Genomic DNA, 23,308 nt, shown 5'->3' with positions numbered 1-23,308 from the left:
GAAGTTCTATGAAAATACACCGAGGTGGCTGTGTAACACCGCCATTAACACAGCAGAAGAAAGATCGTAATGTCATTGTAATGACGGCCGTCGTCTGATTGGTGTGTGGAACTCTTTTCTGTCGATTCACAAAAAGTCACAACTAGTAAGAAAAACTGTGATTTATCCAGAGAATCTGTTAGGTGATGTCTGTGTAGTCGTTTTGATTATCTGTTGCTGCTTTCAGGGCTATCAATCATACAGGCAGGACAGCAGGGTCAAACACTGATTCAATGGAGCGGTGCAGAGACACTGCTGGCAGCCGTCGGTAAGTCTCAGTAATGAAGGCTGAGACAAGGCTCCTAAATCTTTCCTCTCATTCAGGCGTTACCCGAGGAAAGCTGCCAAATGCTGTCACCTTAATGGGTAAACAAAAACAGAAGTCATTAAATCCAGCGTCCCATTCTTTGTGTAGCATACACTGCCTGTCTTTGTTATGGAAAGATTAAAGTAGATTAGTTGACTGCTGTTAAATCCCTGAGATCAATTCACTTCTGAATCTTGAGTTAATATGAGGTTAACAAGGATTGCAGTATTAGCCGCCACTCACTCGAATGTAGTTTTTGTCTAAGTTTGCATTAGATCTTTCAAGGTTCTGCAAAAACACAGCAGCGCTACGTTTAGTTTCAGATGATGCACACAGGCATTTACAGTCTTTAGCCACACAATCCTCTGCAGGATAGGGGGCTGAGGAGATAAACTGATGTGACGTGGAGCCTGAAGACTTCCTCCCTCAAACTAACAGGAAGAGTTCATCTCCGCTCTGTAACGTCAGGGCTGTTTGTGTTTCGTCAGGTTCAGCACAGGGAACACTAAGATTCCTCTCAATGTATGTTTCTATTTTCCTACACTGTTAACAAGAAAACATACAATACTGTATTCATCCTTCCTAAAGTGTCCCGAAAGCACAATTCATGTCTCGTCTGTCTTTCCGTTTCTATCAAAAGTGACAGTAATGACGCTGTGTGGTTTCCTGTTTATTCTCTACAGGTTCCCATTATGTTGATTGGCCTGCAGGGTTAAAGTTTTATGTTCTCTCCCTCTCTTCCCCCCCCCCTCCTCCTTTATGTTCTCACAGTGAGGGTGGTTGAAGTGTTCAGTAGGGAGGATATTCAATAACTTTTATCAGATTTCCATGTTTGGAAATGGCACCGAGTGAGCTCTCATTACCCAGGCAGTCTGCCCACGGACCTGGCAGCTTGCAAAGGCTCTGTTGAGAGGGGATGAGTGTGTGTGTGTGTGTGTGTGTGTGTGTGTGTGTGTGTGTGTGTGTGTGTGTGTGTGTGTGTGTGTGTGTGTGTGTGTGTGTGTGTGTGTAAGCAGAGAGCAACAAACTGGGTGATTACTGTAACTCTTGAGAAACCTTCTGACACACCAACTCACGATTGATTGTGATCATTGCCAGACACAACGCTAGCATTCTTCTTCAGCCCGGACAAATGTGTGGGGTAATCTCGAAACTTTTAGAGATTTCACTTGGTGTGAATCACAACAGAGATCTCGCAACGTTGTATAATCCTCGACATGCCTGGCTGCTTACATTACGTAGACGATCACTGAAACTGATGCACCAGGTTTTTGTTACAGGGTGTGGCCGAAATATACACAGCTACTTAGACAGCAGTAGTTTTTAACCTACTTAGAAAGTAGGTCTTAGTAGCTGTGTTTTATATTTTAACTCTCATCAGGCTGTGTGTGGGTCTGTGAATATTTGCTTTGTTCTTTTACAGAGAAGAGTCACATCACTGAGAAATGATTTCATCTGTTCACTCAGTCCTTCCAGGATTTTAACTGGCAGCTCGAGTTTTCTGGGAATCTCTGGCAGGCTCGCTCTTTATTCCTCCCATTCTCTGGGCAGTGCTAGAGCAACAGTGAAACACAAACCATACCTTTATGCTCCAAAAAAAGTGCTTTTTCATTTGAAGTAACCGGAAGCGAATTAATTCAGAGCAAAATGTACAATAAAATTCAGAGGTTGTACATCTTTGTCAAACAAGTTTACAAAATACCAACATGTCAAATACACCGTTTCCACACAGACATTTGCATGGACGCGTCCCAACTGAGCCGTGACACAGTCGAACCTAAATGTCATTTCAAAAGATGATCATTACAGGAGTGCTTAAGAGTTCATCAGGTGCAGCTCCGGTTCCTGTCAGTTCCTAGGCACTTTGCACCCTCATGTCTCTGGGGAATGTGACAGCATCATACTGCAAGTACCACTGGGAACCGTCTCAGACAAAGCCACAGATGCTAAAAAGAGTGAGAACGCAGATGGCTGACGGATGCATGAGGAGGCCCTTAGCTCTCCTGCAGTTCTGGCGAGGTGTAGGAGAAGTTACGAAACTCCTCCTGGTTGATGGAAGGGATCTGAGGGTCATCGATGGGTGTGAGGGTGGGCTCTTCCTGAGTAAAATCGGGGTCAAAGTTATTGACGTCTTCTGGGGTTTTCTGCAGGGGAAGTATATAGAATTATTCACCAGCAGCAATATCAGCAAGTCAAACACTACGTAATGCCTGCAGAGCGTCTTCATTATAACAAAGTAATTCACGTCACTTACGATCCTGGGCTTGAAGGGTGGCTCTACCTCTCTACGATTCAGCTTCTCCCAATCAATGCCAGCGAAGAAGGGGTGAACAGTCACAGCGCCCTCTCCACCTTCTGAGGCCACACAGCCCAGACGCCTGGCCGGGTTTTTGGTCATGAGCTGTGAAAAACCAAACGATGGATTCATTCACAGACACTTAAGTCTAAATAACAAGTTTGAAATAAAAAATCAGGTTATTATACAAAGGCAAACAGAACGATGTATAATTAAACATGTCTGTGAATTTCAGCAGAACTGGACTCCAGCCAGGATCACATCCAGTTAATCCCCACCTCCCAACTCACACAATAAAAAACACACCCTGGATGTTATCCGGCGCCGCCCATGACGCTTAAGTTGAAGAGAGTTCACTTAGGTTCAAGAATGTGCAACTAAGTTGTCTCAAGTTCCTGGTGATGTTGTACACAATAACACAATAACACAATAGAATAGTGTTCTATATCTCTGACACGGTGGGTGGTAGATACCAGAGGGACAGGTCCAAACAAAACAAACTAGGAAACTTTGTTTTAAGATGCCTTTGGGAGGAAACCAAAAAACAACAACATGTGTTTGGACAGGTCTCTCTGGGCCGAGGAGTCTGTGCACACCTAAGGGCTGGCACTGACATTCAGACTAGGCCACAACATACTGATGGGCCTCCAAAGTGACAGTGGCCAGATTAACCTGAAGTCATTGGAAAGATCAATATGTCAGTTTCAAAAAGTATTTACTATGCCTCAGCAAAAGTAAATTCACAGAGAAAGAGCAAGAAGATTAGAGGATGCAGATTAACAAGAATGACACTAAAGGGGTGATTAAAAGATAAAGAGGAAGGATGCACTTAAAACACAATTGCTGTGGGATTTGCGTAGTTCCTTTAACCCATTAAATCACACAGTTGATCATTTTCAGAAGAATATGGCTTGCAGGCCTTTTGTTCTCAACCAATGCAAGAACACCATGATATTCATCTAGCAGAGACTTGAATCTGCCGTTAAGATGAAGACTCTTTTCGAGGGTAGAAACCTTATGGTTTAATGCTTATGCAGTCGAGTGCAGGGTTTTGCACCTGCAAGCATGACTTCGATGATGGTGATTTGTAGTTAATGGGTTAAAACATATTTCAACCACACCAGTGGGTCTTAAAGTGGAAATAATAAGAGCTAGACATACTAGCAGGGCCAATCAGTTCAGGAGCCTACAGACCACAAATCCTTGTACAAAAGTTGATGCCATCTTTCCATGGCAACTTGTCAGCTGTGCCACACTAAAGCACCAGACATGCCACGTCAGCATTTCTACACGAAGAGCCATTTTCCATTACACCAGTAGAAAACCACAAAGCTACGAGAAATGAATACTGCTGCTCAAACTTTTAGTTGATTGTTCAGTTAGTCACCTGGCAGAAAATGTATCAATTAATTAACATTTTTGATGAAATCAATTCATCATTTAAGTAATCGATAAAGCAAAGATATAAAAGATTTGCTTCTTACATGTGTCGGATTGGGAGTGTTTTTTTGGACAAAAGAAGCAATTTCAGGACATCACCTTTTGGCTCAGAGAAATGAGATGAGCATGTTTTTTTTTTTTGTATTCTGATATTGTATAGATTAAACTAGTGGATAAAAAAAGAAGAGTAATACTTTCTTCCAGACCTTTTCCATAGCTTCATCTGATAATCAACACCCAGCTGTTTATAAAGCATCTTTACACAAGCCACGAAAATGAAACTTCAGTTATTCCATGTGTGACACCGTTAGCAGTGACACAAATCACCAGGGCAGATCGCTTCTGTGCTTTCTCAAGCATGTTGGAATAACAACAAGCACAAGAGGAGGGGAGCGGGGTGCAAAGAGGGAGGAGGTGTCATCATATTTATAGCTTGGGTGCTGTGGCTGGGAAGTGGACCATGCCTTAATATAGTTATGTAAGAGACCCGGGCCAAACAGCTGGCTGGCTGAGGTCCATAGTCATTCTGCAGTCAGAGTGTGTCAGTCAGACTGAAGGACGACACTTGATCACAGAAATCCAGAGCAAACCTGCTGTTCCAACCTTTGATATCTTAACATATCACATGGCAGGCTCGTGTTACTCTGTCCAGGAATGCAGGTAAGTGGTCTTTAAGTAAATGTTCAGAAAAGATTGGTGTTTCTCCACAATGCTGGTCACAAGTCAAGTGAGCAACTGATTTCCTCTATCATTAGTTTAGCTTAAAAATGCTTCATAGACATTTCCTGCAATTGTATACCGTCCAAAAGTCAGACAGCAGCAATCTGAGGATGGTAAATGTCTGCAAAAACTATAGCGCCACCTTGCTTTAATCCAGATGTATCCATCATGCAACCCCTTTAAACACGCAGACTTACAGCTTTGAGTATATTCACTGCCTCCGCGCTGAGCCAAGACGCATAAACAATCTCTTCATTGAGGATGGATTCAAAGAGGTCGTCTTCATTTTCCGCCTCAAAGGGAGCGTGTCCCGACAGCATCTCGTACAGGAGCACCCCAAGAGCCCACCAATCCACAGAGGGCCCATACAGCATCTCCTGCAGGATCTGTGGAAACATGTCACAGCATACCATTAAAGTTAACCATCGCAGCACAGAGAGCAGCAGCCTTAAAACCACTCTGTGAGGTTGCAGACTTATTGGATTTGTGTGTTGGCCGTGAGGCCACACTGAGGAGCAAGTGTTGAGGACAACAAAGAAGCCTTTCATGAATCATGGCACACAGTCTCGGTCAGAGAAAAAATATTGAACATGAGGACACACACTTAATCCCTCATTATGAAAACCAAGCACGTCTGTAAACGCGCGTTATGATGAGGAGATCAGGCCTTGTCAAGTCAACAGAGCCCTTCACAAGCTGACCTCACAGGTACGCTGACTTCCAGTAAGTCAGGAGGGAGTTTGGCGTGACGGGCGGTGACCACAGTGTGTGTTTATAGTAAAGTGGTGTGATGGAGAGAGGCTGGGACTGGGCACTGCCTCATATGAACTCAGAAGACCTGGGCTGCAGGGAGCTAAATGTGTCTTTTTAATTCTTTGCTGCAATCTGTTAATATTATAAACTGAAATATATAAAATAGCTCCATGTGTGGTCAGTAAAAGATCTACACGTCTGTCATTATTAGGAGTTGTGGGTCTTAAAATGTATTTGTATAAAAGTTATAATATGTTTGTTCAGCACACGTGTAGAAGCTCACCTCAGGGGCAATGTAATCCGGGGTCCCACAGAAAGTTCCTGTGGCTGCACCTTCAAATATGTCCTCTTTGCACATGCCAAAGTCGGCCAGCTTACAGTGACCGTCTTTGTCAAGAAGAACATTATCCAATTTTAGATCCCTGAAAGGCAAGGCAAACACAGAGAGAAATTAAAAATTACACTTTAGGTCAAGTTTGTGCTCTCAGTCTACAGTAGCACCTGTTGGTGTTTCTAATTATATCCGAGGAGGTTGAAATTTGTAGAGAGACAAAAAAGAAGGCCATCTGTGAACCTCCTTACCATTAAATGGCAGCCAGAAAGAGATGAAAACAGATGACCACTTAGGCTGGCGAGAGGGAAACGGTGCTCTGATGTCAGTTTTATTTCTAAATCCATGAGAGACAAAACCTGAGCTATTGTTTTTCTGGTGGAACAGATAGTAAATGAGATCTGATCACATGCTCTGAAGGTACATTAAGATAGAGTGATATTATTGTATCAATTGATTATGCAATTTGGAACATGTTTTATGGGGGTTATTATGGGTTGTTTTTCTCTAAAACCAAGTGATAAAATTGACTTAATTTAGCCGCTGAAACGAATCATTTTGTGTTAATTATCCCATTTTTTAAATAATATTTATTGTGTGCCAATATGAATTGAATTGAAATAAAACAAATAGTAAAATCAGTAGAAGTGTTCCTGTGAGGTGGTACTTTGTCATTTAACTCCAGAGCCCAGATTCTCTCATGTGTATTCTCTGTGTCAAACTCTAATCTGCGATCAGGTGACCCAACTTTAGACCAAGGTCATTTTACAAACACTGACTCAAGCAGGATAGAAGATACTACGTAAATAGCACAGGCTGATGATGAAGAGAAATGGCAACATTTGGGAGATGTATACGACTTTAACAGCTTTTTTAATTTCCTGTTTCTTCCTGCAAAAACAAGGATCCTGAGTGATCTCCTTAAACAGGATGACAAATACAGAAACACAGACATTCTGAATAAAAAAGAGCCAGGCAGGATGGTCTGACTAAGCAAAACTGGTTTAGTTAAGACTAATCTGGATTGCTCTTCTCCAACGTAAGCAGATTGTGTAACAGTGATTCAGATATTCATGGTTCCTGTCCCCAGCACGTCAAGAGAGCATGTCAGGGCTTAATACAACAGGAATAACAAAATTGAGGTTCCAGCTAATTGATTTGTGTTTACCTGGGTATCTATGATGCATGGCCAGTTCTGCTCATTTAATTTCCATGCTCCAAAGCACTTTCCAGAACTATTGGTGTATATATTTCAGCATACATGTGTCCACTGATAAATGAATCCCTAACCCTGCCAGTTTTATTACAATGCTCTCACACATCACTATACAAATACGATCTACTGATCCAGTAATCATCCAGTCACCCACCTCAACACACTGGAAAGACAAGCCTGACTTAAACTTTTTTCTGTAGTAACTAGGTCTGTCAGACAGTTTGGCATCCACAGTTAGAACATCTGCAACAACGAGGTGCTAAACTTGCTGTTGTGTTATTATTTATTTGCCCACTGTGAGGACAAATAAGTGGGTTAGAGACAGAGATGTACCAATATGAAAAATTTCCAAAGAAGAAAAGAGGAAGTGCTGACACTACTTTGACGCACTTAGTGTGCGATTTTTTTCAGCTGTGGTTTTATGCGGTAAAAGTACAGTTAGATAAACTACCCCAGCCTTCTGAAAGCTTTACAAACAAACATCAACTTAAGGTTATACCTCTGTGTACTACTCACAATTTAGCAGTCTCTTGCTACACTAATTAAAGCAAGAGAATGTTTTTTTTTAATGAAGATTTTTTCTTTTCTCCTAACATGGTGGCAGGGTAGACACCACAACACAATACCTCTCCGGCACAGTCACCGTCTAGAGCGTTTGTTGCACGGCTTCTGTCCTGCATTGCATGACATCAGCTGTTCATCATACTGTGTTCACCCCCCTGCAGACTCTTCTCACAAAACAAATGTGAAAAGTCAGCCAGCCTGGGTTCAGACAGCTTGAAATTAAGTCTTCAACCAAACTAAATGTATTTTATGCCATGACTAACCACAGCATTTTTATATAACGACATCTTTAAACGTCGTTTTTGAGGAAGACGGTACCAGGAATCTAGATGTTCAACTGAAAGCTTCAACGCATGATTTCACATCAAGCTAAAAGAGATGATATGTATATGTTGAGCCGCAAGCAGACATACATATTATGCAACACAGAGACTGAGTTACAGTCTTGTTTTAAGGTGGCAGCGTGAGCTCTGGCCTGATGTGCAAGCTGCTCTTTGGCTTGTTATTTTAGTTGTAGCATGCAAAGTGCGTGTGGCCTCTTAAGCTTCAGTCATGCTATACGGTGCTAGCAGTCATGCCAACACTTGGACCACTAAATATAACTGAGGATTTAGCTCACATGATGCAGGGAGCCGCGCTGCTCTGCCTCAAAGAAAATGTCAAATATCCAATGCTGGAATAGGAATATTAACCATATGAAAACATAAATATTGAATTATATTATTTACAAAATTATTTGTGGCAATCTGCTGTTCCATTGTCCTTGTGATAATGTGCACTGAACATTTGGATGCACATCCCAAGTTTTAGTCTAAGTCTAAGTTTTAGTCTAATCTTAGTGAGACACTGCACTGCAAAAGCTGCTTGAAGAATTTTAATGGAAGGTTTATAAATAATTAAGAAACAATTAAGGGATAACAAAGAGTGAGGCTAAGATGAAACCACAGGGGAAAACTCAGTATATGATTGATGGCTTCAAAAACTGCACTGACGTTTCCAATTTAATGAAAAGTAAGAAGCTAACGGCTGAATAAACCTAATTAACACATCCATCTTTAAAAGGAGATTTGGATTTCACTCCCATAAATTCACGTTTGCCAAAGAGAGAAATAACAAGGATGAAGAGGACAAGACAAAATTTCCTGAATCTTAGTCACGCTCAAGACCCAAAGAAAGCTGGCCGCTAAAGTTTCCATAGAACAACTTTAGAGTGTCCTTTAGTTCTAGTTTGTTAAACAGGTTTTATGTCTTCAAACCGAAACTGATATTAATAAAGGTTTTTGACAGGCTGTGAAGTTAGCACTAGCAAACTGAGCTCACTGTTTAAAATGTGTGGCATTCTTCTTTAACAAATAAAGTATAATGATATTCAACAATCACAACGTATGTTTTCTTAAAACAAGAGAACAATTCAGCCACCAAGGGTAGAGTAAAGAATACCAAATCTCTACAGTATTACAGTCTTCAAAATGCTTTTTTAGGACTCATTAAAAGAGAAAATATCTAGTTAAGATGGAGACTTACTCCCGGAGACTATTACATAAAGCTTTGTAGACTATTACATAAAACACTGGACACCTTGGCACAGCAAAGCCCGTTGTTATTTGTGCTCCCTGATTCAGACCTGTAGAGGATGCCTTTGCTGTGCAGGAACATGAGAGCGGAGGTGATCTCTGCTGTGTAGAAACGTGCTCTCGGCTCTTCAAACTTCCTGGACTTCTGGATGTGGAACATTAGATCGCCACCGTTCACAAATTCCATCACGAAGAAGAGACGATCCTGCAAAAAGGAAGCAAAGAGTTGAATGACATTTACGTAGTGCACAGACCTACAGTAGCCTCACAGAAGCTCCCTTGTTACATTATAAAGTCATGACGAGATTGCTTTTTAAGGATGATACATGTCTGTTCTTCATAAATCTCACATGTCTGGCTAATGGATTCCTGTGCAACTAACCAAGGTTGAAAGTCAGTGAGGCAAAACATTTTTTTTATGAAACCCATAAATCTTTTCCTCTCATTAAAAGGTTATGGATGTTATGTCATCTAGAAAATAAGAGCCTGGAGAAAAAAAACCTGCAGGAGAATGTGATGAGATCTGCTCATGAAGCGCCTTGAAGTGATCAGGAGACTTCTTTTAGAGGCTTTGTGGTTTAGAGCAGCATGGTATTTACCCTGAGATGTAGAACGTTTATTAATAATAATGATATGTTGGCAACCTGTGTGTGATGTAGCTGTGAAGGGAATCTTAACATCCACAAGACAACAGTTTCTTGGCCTCTATTGACTCTTATTTTGTTGTATAATTTTAAATGCTTGTGACATTGACATTTGTCGTCCAAGGAGCTACCATGTTATCTCAAAAATCTGGTTCTTCGTTTTAATTCAAATCATTTACAAAATCCTACTTGAACATTAAAGTAACAACAATCTAATTTCCTGTGTGAGTGTTTTGCCGGAATTTCCCTAAACCTCTGTCAACGTGATGAGCTAGATGTCTAGTAATGCCATGCCATGATTAGATAAATGGTCACGTCAAGGCACTGATGATTAATTGTCGCGTGAAGAACTATTTTCCAAAGAAACAATATGTGCCACCTCACCACAGGATCATCATCCCATCTTGCCACTCTTTCTATACTCATCCACAAAAATCCCACCGGAGAAAAGTTAAAATTGTATAAGAAAATAACACTTTAAATAGTTAACAGTGAGTACTTATTATAACAGCAGTTATAACAAAAAGGGAAATCATATAGTTATGTTTCAAAATGTTATTTGGAGCTTTCCCGATAAAACGGCCTGCACAGAAAAAGCCTGATTAGTGATGAAACGGAGGCTGTTCTGTGATTGTGTGGGTCTTTCAATGGAAGCAGTGTCAATGAGTCAGTTCTTCACTTTGTGCTGCTCTACTTAGATCGCAGGTGAAGTAGGTCGGTGGCGGTTCAAACAACGAAAGCAGATTAAGAGTGTCCTATCTGTGACAGGAAAAACAACTCTGTGAGGTGAGGGAGTGAATGAGGCTAATCTGACAGTCACAACACTGGGAAACTGCTGCCACCTGCTGACTAATGTGAACATTACGGTGCTGTGTCCTAATTTAAAAACTAAACACTAACTGTATAGACTACAGTGTGTCTAACTGTAATATGTGCTGGTCCAGATTAATGGACCTGATAATAGTGTGAGGAGAAATACATGATATCTCTCTCAAGTGAATGCCATGCTATTTACTAACATGTACATTATGTATTTGTTTATTGCATTAATATGAATGGATAGGAAAGCAATGCTTTAAGAATGGAAACTGTGCCACAAGACCACCGAAGTACTGTAGCGCTGAGAAATAGCTAAAGGATATTAAAACTTATAAGACAGTTTATCAATAATAAAAAAGATAGGAGAGACTGTAAATGAATACCATACAGTTCTTTTATATAGTATATATAAAGTATGTGATTCTAAAAAATACATAAGTAATATTAGAAATTAAGTATACTGGAAAGTAACATATAAACTGGCAAATTTTAATTATGATAAAATTATCTTTGCACAGATTTTTTTTTTTTTTTTTTGCACATTAACTCCAATGAAAATACCTAAAGGACAAAGTTTCACACTCAAGGTGCAAGGTGCTCTTTTAAAGTAACATTTTTTTAAGGCACAACTTAATCTGAAACATTTTTTTCAAGGCAAGGGAGAAGGTATTTGGTCTGGAATGAAAACATTGCCCAGATGGCCTTCACAATAAAAGCATATTGAATTGCGACAAGAATGGATGTGTGCATAATCTGTACTGACCGGCGTCTGGAAGCAGCAGTACAACTGTGTGAGGTAGGGGTGACAGTGGGCCAGCGACAGAACCCTCTTTTCTGTCATGGTACACTCCACATCATCATCCTGCAAAATGATGTCCTTCTTCAACACCTTGACAGCAAACACTTGATCTTTGCCGTTTAGTTTTGCCAGCATCACCTGCAAACATGACATACATACCCAGAGTACAACAGATGAGAATTCACAAGTTTGTACAAATTCTGCTTCTCTTGATACAAATCCTATCAGAATATAATTATCTATTTAAGTACATGTATTCTAGTACTGGAAATTCCAAGTGATATGCACGTTACAAAATATTTTGAAAATAGTTATTAAATTCCTCTCAAGCATATTCCCGCATTGTATCATCTTCCACATTGTGCACCTATACCATCATCACTTCATACATAGAGTATCTCTCTGTAACCTCTCCTGTCATCCCCACCTTGCCAAAACTGCCCTTTCCAAGGACTTGAATGAACGTGAAGTCTGAGATGCCCAGTCGAGGGGTCTCCTGCCGACTGCTTGTACTCTCCCTCCTTTCAGTGGGTGCCCTCGTCTGATCTGCATTTTTGGCCTGTCAGTGCAAAAATAAATGAACAAAACACCACTTATAAAACACCTTATTGAAGCAACATTTAAGTAAAATGAACACTGATTTGACTCATTCTGTAAAACCCTGCGTACCCCTGAGTTGCATTTAGAGAGTCCTTCAGCCTGCAGACCCATCTCTGCCAGCGTATTGGCCAGTTCCACACTGTTGACCCCACAGTTGGGAGCGACGTTGCCTTTGCAGCGGATGTGAACATTCATTTTACAGACTGGAGAGAGAAACCACACGACAGACGGGAACACTCAATAAAAGACAAATTAAGACATTTGACATCAGATTTTGAGAGACCATGTTGACATGGGTCTTACTTTTACAGTGCAGCCCCTGCCTAACTATTCCCCACAGCAGCGAGCCACAGTGGTCACAGAAGGTGGGCGACTTGTAGTTGTGGATGTTGAACATGTGAGGGATGTTGATGCTGAAGCCTTGGTTCAGGGGCTGCGGAGAGAAGACGTAGTGTAAACTAACCACAATGTTATGCAATAGTCTGTTCAACACATGTATATATTCCAAATAACCTTGAATCCTGAAAAAAATAAATAACATTGTGCGCCTTATTTTGATTGATTTTTAACTAAACAGCTGCACAATTTAACAGACAGGTTAAATCCACCACATTGATCCAGGACTGATATGCTGGCTGGTCAGGTCTCAACATGTGTATGTTAATGGTGCTTTATCTGATGACTCATCCTTTTTAGACATTAATGTCACCAAAACCAAGGAGAAGCTCACCAGCGCATGTATGTAGATTTATTGCAAGCTCCGTAGTATTAACGATGACAGCACTTTTATGAGAATGTTTTATCGTTGTTTTTATCAAATCTCTTACTTTTTCTTTTATCTGTTGGTGAGGGTTACTGACCCTGAAAAGCAAAAACAGACGGCAGGGTGTTGTGATAGTGTGCAGGCACTTCATAAATGACGTAGGAGAGGTCCTTGAAAAAGGCCCAGTCAATTCTGGCCAATCCCAGTCAGATGCAAGACAAACAGACTTAAAAACGTTTGTCCCTGCCATCACTAGCTCTTTAAATAACTAAACATGACTGTATGTAGTATTTATTGTTTATGTTGTATTATAATGCCCATTGATTGTTATATTTGTTCTGCCCCTGGGGGTTAATAAAGATACCATGAAAACTGCCATATAGAGCGCATTGTGAAATGTTAAGTTCCTATTTTAGTCATGGGAACTTCTTTCGGTTTATTGCTGCATTTGCTTCTCTCTGAATACACCAGTGGAACAGAAACTTAGAACGGTCAGCAGTAAAAGAGCAAAAATGTTGTGTTTAAATGCTAAAACAAGCACAGATGTATTTATAGAAATATATGAAAAAGCTCCAACAAGCATGCATGGAAAAGTGTAGTGTTCTAGCTCAGTGACCTGCTCGACACTGAAACAGGAACCTCTACAGACTGCTGCTCACTGCAGGTGCTAATCAGAGGTGCGAGTGTGTGTGTGTGTGTGTGTGTGTGTGTGTGTGTGGGAGGGGGCTTTAACAGGTCAGCTATCTTTTGCACATCCTGTCACCAAGAAACAAACTGCTTTGGCTGTGAAAAAAATAACAGCAACAACATGCTCGAGGATCTGAAACCTCCCGACACGCTGATTGCTTTGTTACACATTTCATGATCGATGACAAGAAATCCTGCTGTTGCCACAACAGCATACTGATTCTATGTACAGGAAGAGTGTCTTATCTGACAGTCAAACTGTTCTTACCTGCTCTTTTGTTCGCTTCTTCATGCGTGGACACGCAGTGACGACATGCTGGTGGCATCGCTTGTGAACCACACAGGTACACACTGGAGAAAACAAAGGCTCAAACTCAAACTCATGCCTGCATGCAGGAAAAGAGTAACTGGCAGAAAGAAAAAAACGAGGTCTGCTCACCTTGGCACTGGTAACCCTGCTTTCCAAAAACACCCCTAGAAAACAGAGACAGGACACAATCAGATCCAGGTCACAGGAAACACAGATGCGCGCAGGCGGCAATGATTGGTCTTCGCTTGACTTTCTCACCAGATGAATTCTCTGCAGTGAAAACAGAAGGTGGGTTGTCGGAGGAAAGTGGACATGAACTTGTGTCCATTGACCTGGTGGATCTTCCGTTTCACAGCCCCCTGCCTCTTCCTCGTAAATTGCTTGAAGTTCTTCTCTTTCACTATGGCGTCATCTGACAGAAAAAAATGACAACAAAAGCTTGTGCTTAAAAAAAAAAGAAAAGTAAAGGATGACGACAAGTGCAATGAATCAGAAATCCATAGATCAATTCCTAGACACAATACCAACAGAGATAAGGTTTTAAAAACAAACATTTTGAATGAGCTATAATCAATATCTCATTATTAAGAATGGATTCACTACTAGTTATCATTCTGTCTCATAGCGATGCTTTCGGGCACAAAAGGGTGCCGTTTTCAGCTTAAAAGAGGTGTAAATAGGGAACTGTTGGCTAACAAGTCTGCCATTTCAACTTCAAATATGGTTTGACGTACCATATTTGACGTATACATAAAAGTGACTTGGGCAGTATCTTGTTAAATTACCTTCAGATTAAAGAACGGAAGCCCTGAGAGGCAAGTGAGGGGAGATTAAATTATTTTCAGGATTTTCAGGAGTTCTTTATTCTTTCCCATCTGTGAAACAGGTGTTTGTCAGGATCATCTAAATTACGTTTTTCATCCATCTAGGAAAGGGAGTAATTTTCTTATTTTCCAGAATCAAGTGTTTGTTTTTTTAATACTCATTTGACCACAAAAGGCTGAAGTGCACCCTAACCCTAAATAGGACATAAAGCATGTTTTCTTCCAGGTGAGTTTTAATTTCTCCGTTCTCTCTCACAAGGTACATATATTGTGTGTTTGCAAGTCACATTATGTAACATTACTCAGATGTCTTTCTTTTGGCCAGAAATGTATTTTGATTTGCAATTTATGAAAACATTAGTTTTAGAACATGGTGTAGTGGTTCCCTTCATCCTCTTGTGGCCATGATGAATATTACAGCACTTCCTTAGAAACATTTCACCTTCCGAAACTTATCTTAGCAATTTGTTTTCTCAACCTGTTTCACAAATGAAAACAAGAAAAACAAAAAAACAACCTTTTTTTTTTTAACTTGTTCTGAAATTATAACGACAAGTATGAAAACAATTTACTTCAGAAAATTATCACTGGGGTTAGGGGTAATGGGGTATAGTCTGAAAGGCATTCATTAATAGACAGAACATTAATTGACAAAACCATTAATTGTTTCAGTAATATTTCAATGTTTCCCATAATGACGTTAAAATATTTGCCAAAGCCTGGTGAGACATTCCCTGTTTATTACCAAATTAACCACAATAAAATAGATGATTTTCCAATCATGAACAAATACTGTGATATCATTATCAAAAGAATATCATCAATTTATTTTCCTTATATCAATCGACCCCAACTGTGGTATGACAAATGTCACTCACTCGATATACAGGACATAGGGTATGTAGAAGAGTGGAAGGATGTAACGTTACTAGAGCCCAACGGATATATCTGCTGGCCCATATTATCGGCTGATATTAGCCATTTTCCAAACTATCGGTATCTGCATTTATAATGGCCGATAAATGAATACGAAACACCCTCATAGAACTTAACAGAATTTGTCTCAGTCTTGTTCGAAGTTATATTTATGAAGCTTACCAAGTCTATTAATACTGGTAACTTTGTGTTTAGTTTTTGTTGTTATTGTGTTTTTGTTCAAAGGACTTTAAGTTTTATATCTCAAGTTTGTATTTTTATACATTTTATTTATCAGAACTTTAATATATTTTGATGTTCCTCTGTTCCGTTGTGACAATAAAATAAAGAAGTTTATTTTTAAACTGTGTTATCATATTATTTTAGTGAAGACTCATAAATAACTACAAATAACTAATGTTAGGTAAATCTTTTAATGTTTTGTTATGCGTTTCTGAAATAAAATAAATAAATAAATAAATAAATAAATAATCGGCCGATATATCGGAACATTGGATTTTTAAATCAACAAACATTTGTATCGGTATCGGCCTTCAAAATCCTTTATCGATAGGGCTCTAAACATAACACAGATAGAATAACAGACAGCGACTTACAAAGGGATGAACAATAGAATTAAGACATTGTATTGAGTCATGTGCATATCATTTTGAGCACATCTGCATGGTTTGGCTCTGTGTGTGTTCGAATTAAGTGCAGTGGATCCATTTGCGAGATAAAAAAACCACACATGCATTACGGAAACCTGTCTGCTGAGCCCCCGCCATTCGGCTGCAAACAACAGATTAAATTGTGGTAAAAGTGTGAGAAGGGGGGCTTTACATTCTTTACACCGCGTTTTGTACACTGAAAAAATATTATCATGTGCACAACTACTTTGTTTTTTTTTCTCTAGTAGTATTGTTGACAGTATGATTGTGGTATCTAACAAAATGCTGTTGAAATTAAAAATCAGGGGAAAACAGACTACGGTTGCTCAAGCTGTACATTGATCAGTAACAATAATATATATATATATATATATATATATATATATATATATATATATATATATATATATATATATATAAAATAAAATATAAAGCAATTAAATCATGAAAGCAGAACAAGAAAAAGAAGAATCTCAAAGATGATCTGCTAGTTTCCCTCGAAAGGAAAAAACATTTTCATTATTTTATGCATCTATAATGTATTTATGTAAATTACAGGATAGTGTTTCATGAAGTTTGCAGTGAGGCATGAATGCAGCAGATAAAAAAGGGGAACTGAACGGAGGCCAAGTAGCCACCAGCTAACCAGACTTCTGCTTCGAAAGACTTGCAAGGTCACTTCCCACTCTTGTTATTTATATGGTTATATCTCGTTTGATCAAGTTCAGATCTAAGCTGCAGATTTTTATGTCCTCTGACGCCATAAGAAAGCAAATTTTCCTCTCATCGCAGGAGATAAGCTCAACCAAGCATACCTGACACACACTCACCTACTCAAGTCACACACAAACGTGCATGCAGGCCTATTGTTAGAGCCTCTATTTTGTGTTTTGCAGTCTAGAAAGTCAATGAACTGAGGAACTGAGTTGGTATGGTTAGCTCTGTTCCAAGATTGTGTGAAAACGAAACAGAGGAGAAGAGGCGAGAGTGATGTTTCTGTGTGTAGGGAGAAACTCTGGACTGCATGACAATCTACAGTAGCAGCCTTACCATCAGTGAAGGATCCCGTGAGCGTAATATGAACGTAAACCTTGCCCTCTGGCTCCAAGTCCATCTGTTGACACACAAACACAAATGCACAATTACATTTCTACATGCTCAAACAGCTAATCAGAAACAGTATGGACGGATATTAAAGTCCAGCTGAAACAGCATTTAAAGAGAATGTAGCTTCCGCACCATGACGTATTTCTGAGTGAAATGGGATAAGCAGGCTGGACTTTGATTCAATCATTCAAAAGATTAGATCACAACCTTCTCCAACTCTGGACCAGTGCCAAAGTTGCAAATTGATTGATGAGTGGATGTCATGACATTATTGGTTGAAATTGGTTGGTACTTGCTGATGTAAGCACATGTCATATTTTTGTTTTCTGGGAATAAATGGATTTTGTTATATATATATATAAGTGAACTAAAAGCTAAAATCCACTACAATTATACAAAACCAGTTCATAAAAAACCCCGATATAACCCAAACGTACAATGAAAAAATAAAATCAGAAACAGGGCACTTTCCTTGCTTTTGAAATTATATAAGAATTGTTGGTGCTTTAGTTAACAATACCTGGGTTAAAATGGGGATATGAGATGACATTGGAGCAACTGTGGTATAGATACAATGGAGCTACGTAGCTGCATATTCTTTGCATTCTTCAGTGTGTACGTAATGTCGGAGGAATTCCGGCACTGTGGCAGAAAGACAACGAAGCAGGTCTGGCAGGTTGGGCTGGTTGAAGAGGTTGTGTTGATCGGATGTTCAGCTGAGTGATGATGCCTACACATTAACACATAGATCTGTTTTTGTCTTATTTGGGGGAGCTACAAGGGATGCTTAAGGGGAGATAGCAGCTCAACAGTAGAAGTCATATAAGTCACCCTAAAGCTGGGAACCTGAAGAATAATTTGAGATGCAGCTCAGCAGTGTGTCAAGTTGTAAACTAAAAAAAGAAATCAAAATTACTGAAAATCTTTAGAATACATTTTTAGAGTTAAATACAGGCGTAGAACATTATGAGGAAATTATATGATGGCCATTCCCATGCTCATTTAGGTCTAATAAGTTGTTGCAGCAATTTGGCAACACCATGTGGGGGGTTTAGCTCAGGAGGTAGAGCGTGGCTGGCAACCGCAAGATTGCCAGTACGATCCCCGGCTCCTCCTAGCTGAGTGCCTGGTGTCCCTGAGCAAGACACCTCACCCTAATTGCTCCTGACGAGCTGGCTGTCGCCTTGCATGGTTGAATCCGCCGTCGGTGTGTGAATGGGTGAATGTCAGTCATTGTTGTAAAGCGCTTTGGACAAAAGCGTTATATAAATGAGGCCATTTACCATGCAGAACTTCAGAAAGAAATTGCATTTTTTAACGAGGGTCAATTGATGCAATTCCAAGACTGTTAGATGTAGAAATATTCAAATACACAATTTTTTAGAATAGTCCAAAATAACACATGTATACTGTATGTAAGCAATTGCATGTTTTTAGCCCCACACTGCACAAGATTTGCATAAAGTTGGTATGCCTGTAAAGGAGAGAGCAGATGTTCACATGTCTTGAGGTGAGAGGTCAAGGTCAAAAATCATCATTCCAGTTTTCCCTGATATGCAGTCCCTTTCCAGACAAGCCAGCACGACAGGTTGGTACCAATAGATTCATTAGGTCGTCTAGTTTCATATGATGATACCAGTATCACAGTTGACTGAGCCTGCTTCTTAGAGATGGACAGGCAAAACAAGAACCTTCCTGCAGCAACCGCTGAGTGGAAACTTAGGTCACGGTGCACTAAATTAAGAACCTATTTATATTACGCAAACACCCACACGTGGAAAACACAGTCCGCCCACAAAATAGTGACACGGTAGATGTCAATTGTAGCCAATCGGTTGGTGCATTTAGTGTAAAAAATGTAATTGTTTGGAAGAGTCCATTTCTCTTCATCTCAAACCGTTTTGTTTGTTGTGTTACCTGAACCTGCTCATATCCTGTGTCTCAATCTACAGTCTAGACGGTAAGTTTGAAATGTCCACTGGGTAGACTTCCTCTATCTGTGCTATCTTTGGTATTTTCCCTTTTGCCAAGCTCTAGAAAAGAACTAAAGCGCTGTAATAAAATGTCTCTCTCCTCCAGTGAAACAGCGGTTCCACAAACATTTACACGTCAACATGTACATAAAAGGAGTTACGGGTTGTTGATTCACATAAGCGTGTATTATCTAGCACAGAATGATGACTCTTAATGTTATCCCCCATCGATTACATTTCTAATTATTTTTAGGAAGTGACAGGAGGAACAGTTACATTGACCAATACTTATACATTAAGGTGGAGCAGTGATCCATATGAGATGTGGGTGAATGAAGCATGAGGTTGTAGATTTAAAGAACACATAAAAGGAGGAAGTTTATTTTTTTTTAAAGGGGGGGAGGGGGTGGTTAGGGTGGGGCCAGTTTCAGTCAAGCAAGCGGTTCACTTTTCTTGAGGGGCCATATATATAACCCGTTCCAATGCTCATCAGAAGGTCTACTTCAAGCCTGAGAAACATTTCCAACAGCACAGCTACTGTTTAAAGCCAACGTACAGACACATTAAAGAGGTCAAAGGATAGAGGCAAAGATGTCATAACGTAGTGCCATGAAGTGTCAACAGGTGGGAGGCAGAGGAAACTGGCCTTGTGTGGCTAAATGTCATATGGGAAATGTCATCAGACGGATGATGTCAGCTCTGACAATAACATGACTCTAAGCTAGAAGGAATTGAGTAACTCTAAGTGCATCAAACGGGACCATGTGCACAGGAGAGCAGACGTTTGGAATGGAGCCAACAGAGAATGATAATTTTTTTACAGTGAGCCCTCAAGCAGCGATCCGATGGTGGGAACGCAGCAGCGTGGGCGTGTGGCGGCTTGTGCCTCAGTCTCGGCTGCTGCTGCTACACATGTATAACACGCCAGCCCAGCACTTCTCCTGTGCCACAAAAAAAAACTTCACAGTTCTGATCTACAGGGTAACAACTTCAAGCTTGCACCTTGAAGTGAGAATAACAACTTATAACTAAAAAACTGCGAGCCATACAAGGCAATGCATTTCTCATTGCTTTAACACACATTTCAAATGTGTGTCAATGCTGGTGAGGGAGAAATATCCCCTTATATGTATATGCATTATAGTGCCTTATTGTGAATGTTCTTAAGTGCACCTTACTCATTTTTATTTGAAGTTGCTTCACTTATCAAACACCATCATACCACTGCAACCTCTCCACACTGTATCGCAAGGTCAACGTACATTTCTGATTTGAGGAGATGAACCACAGAAGTATCTGGATGGTCAGTGAGGGAAAGCATGTACATACAGTATATAGATGTGATATTGAAGCATTCGTCTTCGACGTCATGTGTTATCGGTTGAATATTAACACTACAGTCAGACACATGCCACTTAATTTATTTACTTCTTTCAGACAAAGTTCTTTGTAGATTTCTTTCAATGGTGCATTTAATTAACTTACGGTTTGACAATTTTGAGAAAAAATGTGCTCAATTGACAAAAACCATATTGAATCAAGGAGAATAGAAGTGAGAGAATTCTGCATGCGATGAGAGTGTTGTGGTACATAGTCGTCCTATGTGAGTACAGTATCTGTCTGCTCCAGGCCTGGACAGGTTCAGGTTACCTTCACCAACACCTGCGGTAGCTTTTTGTCCTAGAGGGATTCAAATGAGCAAGAGGAGGGAAACTCCAGTTTGAATGAGCAGATTTTGCTTGTGTGAGTGAGACTAATGCGATACATTTAATCTGAGCTTTCATGAGGTCCTTTTTCATCTCAAACAGTCAAGTGCTCATTAAGCAAAGTATAGGTGTTTTTTTTTAGTTTTCTTTTTTAAATCACCATACATTCATTTGCACAGGCCGGTCCAGTGTTCTGCAGGCTGTGGTGACACGAGTCTGTTCGTGCACTCTGCACTGTGTTAAAAAAAAGACTTCAAGCTGAATTAACACCTCCCTACAGCAGCGGAGAATGTGGTTTATGACCGCATCTGCCAATGAGTATTAGCTTCTATGCCAATTACTGCAAGACAAGGTGCATACTGTCCAAAAATGAGGAAGTGAATATGTGTGAGTTATCCCTCAGAAAGCCTCTGCATAGAATAGTGTGTTGATGTTTTCAGGCAGAAAACAGGCACGGTTATTCACAGTGACACGCATCGCCCTGAGCTTAATAGTATGTTTTGTTTACCAACACTGCTGTCAAATACCTTTCAGCATGTTTCAAAGCTCTCACTGGGAAATGCACAACATACCTCTGTGTAGAAGCGTTGGCTAATCTCAATCCATCAATCTGTCCATCGCTATCTATCGACAGGAACTACTGTTCTAAAATCTGGAGTAAAAGCTATAGAAACAAGAAAGATATAATACGAATATGAGATGGGGTTGTGGTTTAAGGGGACATCCCCCCTTTAAGGAAAGGTTGGCATCTTGTACAAGGTTTTCCATTTTCATTCACTTCTTTTTTGTCCTTTATTGATATTTTACTCACATTAGGACACATTGCTCAATAAAGTTGTTGTTAAATTAGCACAAGTTCATTGACACGCATTGTCTTGTATTGTTCCGGCAGCAGTGTAAATTTGATTTAATGTAAATGTCTTATTAAGTAAGTATAGGCATCAAAAGTTAGTGAAAGTAACAAAACAAATGTAACCAGACACCAGTGTGATGGATAGTGGGTAGGGATGGGTGTGCTCCCTAATAGGTTAATCAGGTGTTGGGTGATGAAGATAAGAACACATTGTTCACATAATTGTTCTCCAAATTAAGCTGCCAATTTTCAAACTCACCCATCCCTCGAAAGTCTCTCCCGTGTTGGAGGTTTTGATGAAGTCCTCGAACTGAATGATGCAGTTGGCCACAAAGTCATCATATCCGATTGGAGTGTCGTGGAAAACCGCCATCTCGATCTGTTTCCCGTCGTTGACGTTCAGGCAGAACTCCTCGTTGAACGTCGGCGAGTTGGTTTTCTGTTTGGTGAGAGTTTGTCCGATTTTAAAGTCGTCCACCTTCACCACCATGTAGGGGTCCAGGGCCGGGGCGGCTTTGTTGAAGATGACGGAGTGGCGGAGGGAGAAGGTGGTCGGTTTCAGGTCGACCGCCTCGCCGAGCCGGAGCTTCAGATAACCGTTAAACTTCATCTTCATTAAGCTAGTTTAGCCTCGTAAAAAAAGTAGTAAAAAGCACTCAAAAACAATAAAACAAGAGGTTAAAAAAATAACTCGCGCACACCTCAAGACGGACCAACAACAACAAAAAACGCTGTCATAAACTCATATTTATCATTTCTGCACTCTAATTTGGTGTCAACACGTACGCGCAGTGACTCGCCGAGTACCTGCTCACCTCCCGCCTCTCAGCGCACACATTACCGTCAGCAGCCCCGCAACGCTCCGCTGTCTCGGTGTGAACCTGTTTCAAGAGGCTTCAGTAAATAGGAAGCCACAACACAGACATGCCGAGGAGGAGGAGGAGGAGGAGGAGGAGGCACAAGTTCCGCAAAAGAAAAGCCTGTCAAGGGCCGCGCACACAACTGTCACTGTTGGTTTAGTTTGTCACATGGTTGCATTTGTAGTTTTGTTATAATGAAAGGAGCCTGGTACTACGCTGACCATGATGCATCACTGTTCGCTGAGGGTTTGCGATCAGTTGTTTCACCTGTACTGTGCTTATTGGCGAAATAACGCCCTCTATTGGCAGTTATAGTGAACTACATGTTACTTTCTTTCTATACCTGACGTTGGACAACACAAACATACAGTAATGTCCTATAGTGCATTTGAGGGCAACAAATGTTGTTTAAGGACTGTTATTTTTAGGCTGAATGTCTTAATAAAAATAAAATAGGGTATAATATAATAAAAGATATTGTGTTTCCCCTCCAGGAGGCAGCACTTCTCATCCATACTGGAAACGAAAGGGTTAGAT

General features: G+C 40.2%; 1 protein-coding gene across 1 annotated transcript; it reads right to left on the bottom strand.

Annotated features, from left to right (window-relative positions):
• Nucleotides 1-1,982: 1,982 nt before the first annotated feature.
• Nucleotides 1,983-22,835, bottom strand: prkcha (protein kinase C, eta, a). The gene is made up of 14 exons (XM_084012648.1): nucleotides 22,171-22,835; nucleotides 17,323-17,386; nucleotides 14,121-14,274; nucleotides 13,992-14,026; nucleotides 13,821-13,903; nucleotides 12,406-12,535; nucleotides 12,172-12,305; nucleotides 11,930-12,061; nucleotides 11,467-11,640; nucleotides 9,291-9,445; nucleotides 5,839-5,977; nucleotides 5,000-5,188; nucleotides 2,601-2,747; nucleotides 1,983-2,490 (listed from the first exon to the last, which is right to left on the bottom strand). The coding sequence occupies exons 1-14, from the start codon at nucleotides 22,525-22,527 to the stop codon at nucleotides 2,341-2,343; spliced, it is 2,043 nt and encodes a 680-aa protein (XP_083868774.1). The 5' UTR covers nucleotides 22,528-22,835; the 3' UTR covers nucleotides 1,983-2,340.
• Between the last annotated feature and the right edge of the window lie 473 nt (nucleotides 22,836-23,308).

The sequence above is a fragment of the Eutrigla gurnardus genome, assembly GCF_963514095.1.
Source record: "Eutrigla gurnardus genome assembly, chromosome: 7".
In the NCBI taxonomy this organism is placed as follows: Eukaryota; Metazoa; Chordata; class Actinopteri; order Perciformes; family Triglidae; genus Eutrigla; species Eutrigla gurnardus.
Note: the sequence above shows the minus strand (reverse complement) of the source record. Positions and strands in the feature narration are given on the sequence as shown.

Bases quoted from the DNA above. Each gene is read 5' to 3' on its own strand.
- prkcha (XM_084012648.1), bottom strand. From the start codon at position 22,527: ATGAAGATGAAGTTTAACGGTTATCTGAAGCTCCGGCTCGGCGAGGCG. The intron at 12,536-13,820 runs GTAAGAACAGTT...TTCTCTCCGCAG, and splicing joins AGAAGCGAACAAAAGAGCAG to CCCCTGAACCAAGGCTTCAG. The intron at 12,306-12,405 runs GTAAGACCCATG...TTCTCTCTCCAG, and splicing joins GCAGGGGCTGCACTGTAAAA to TCTGTAAAATGAATGTTCAC.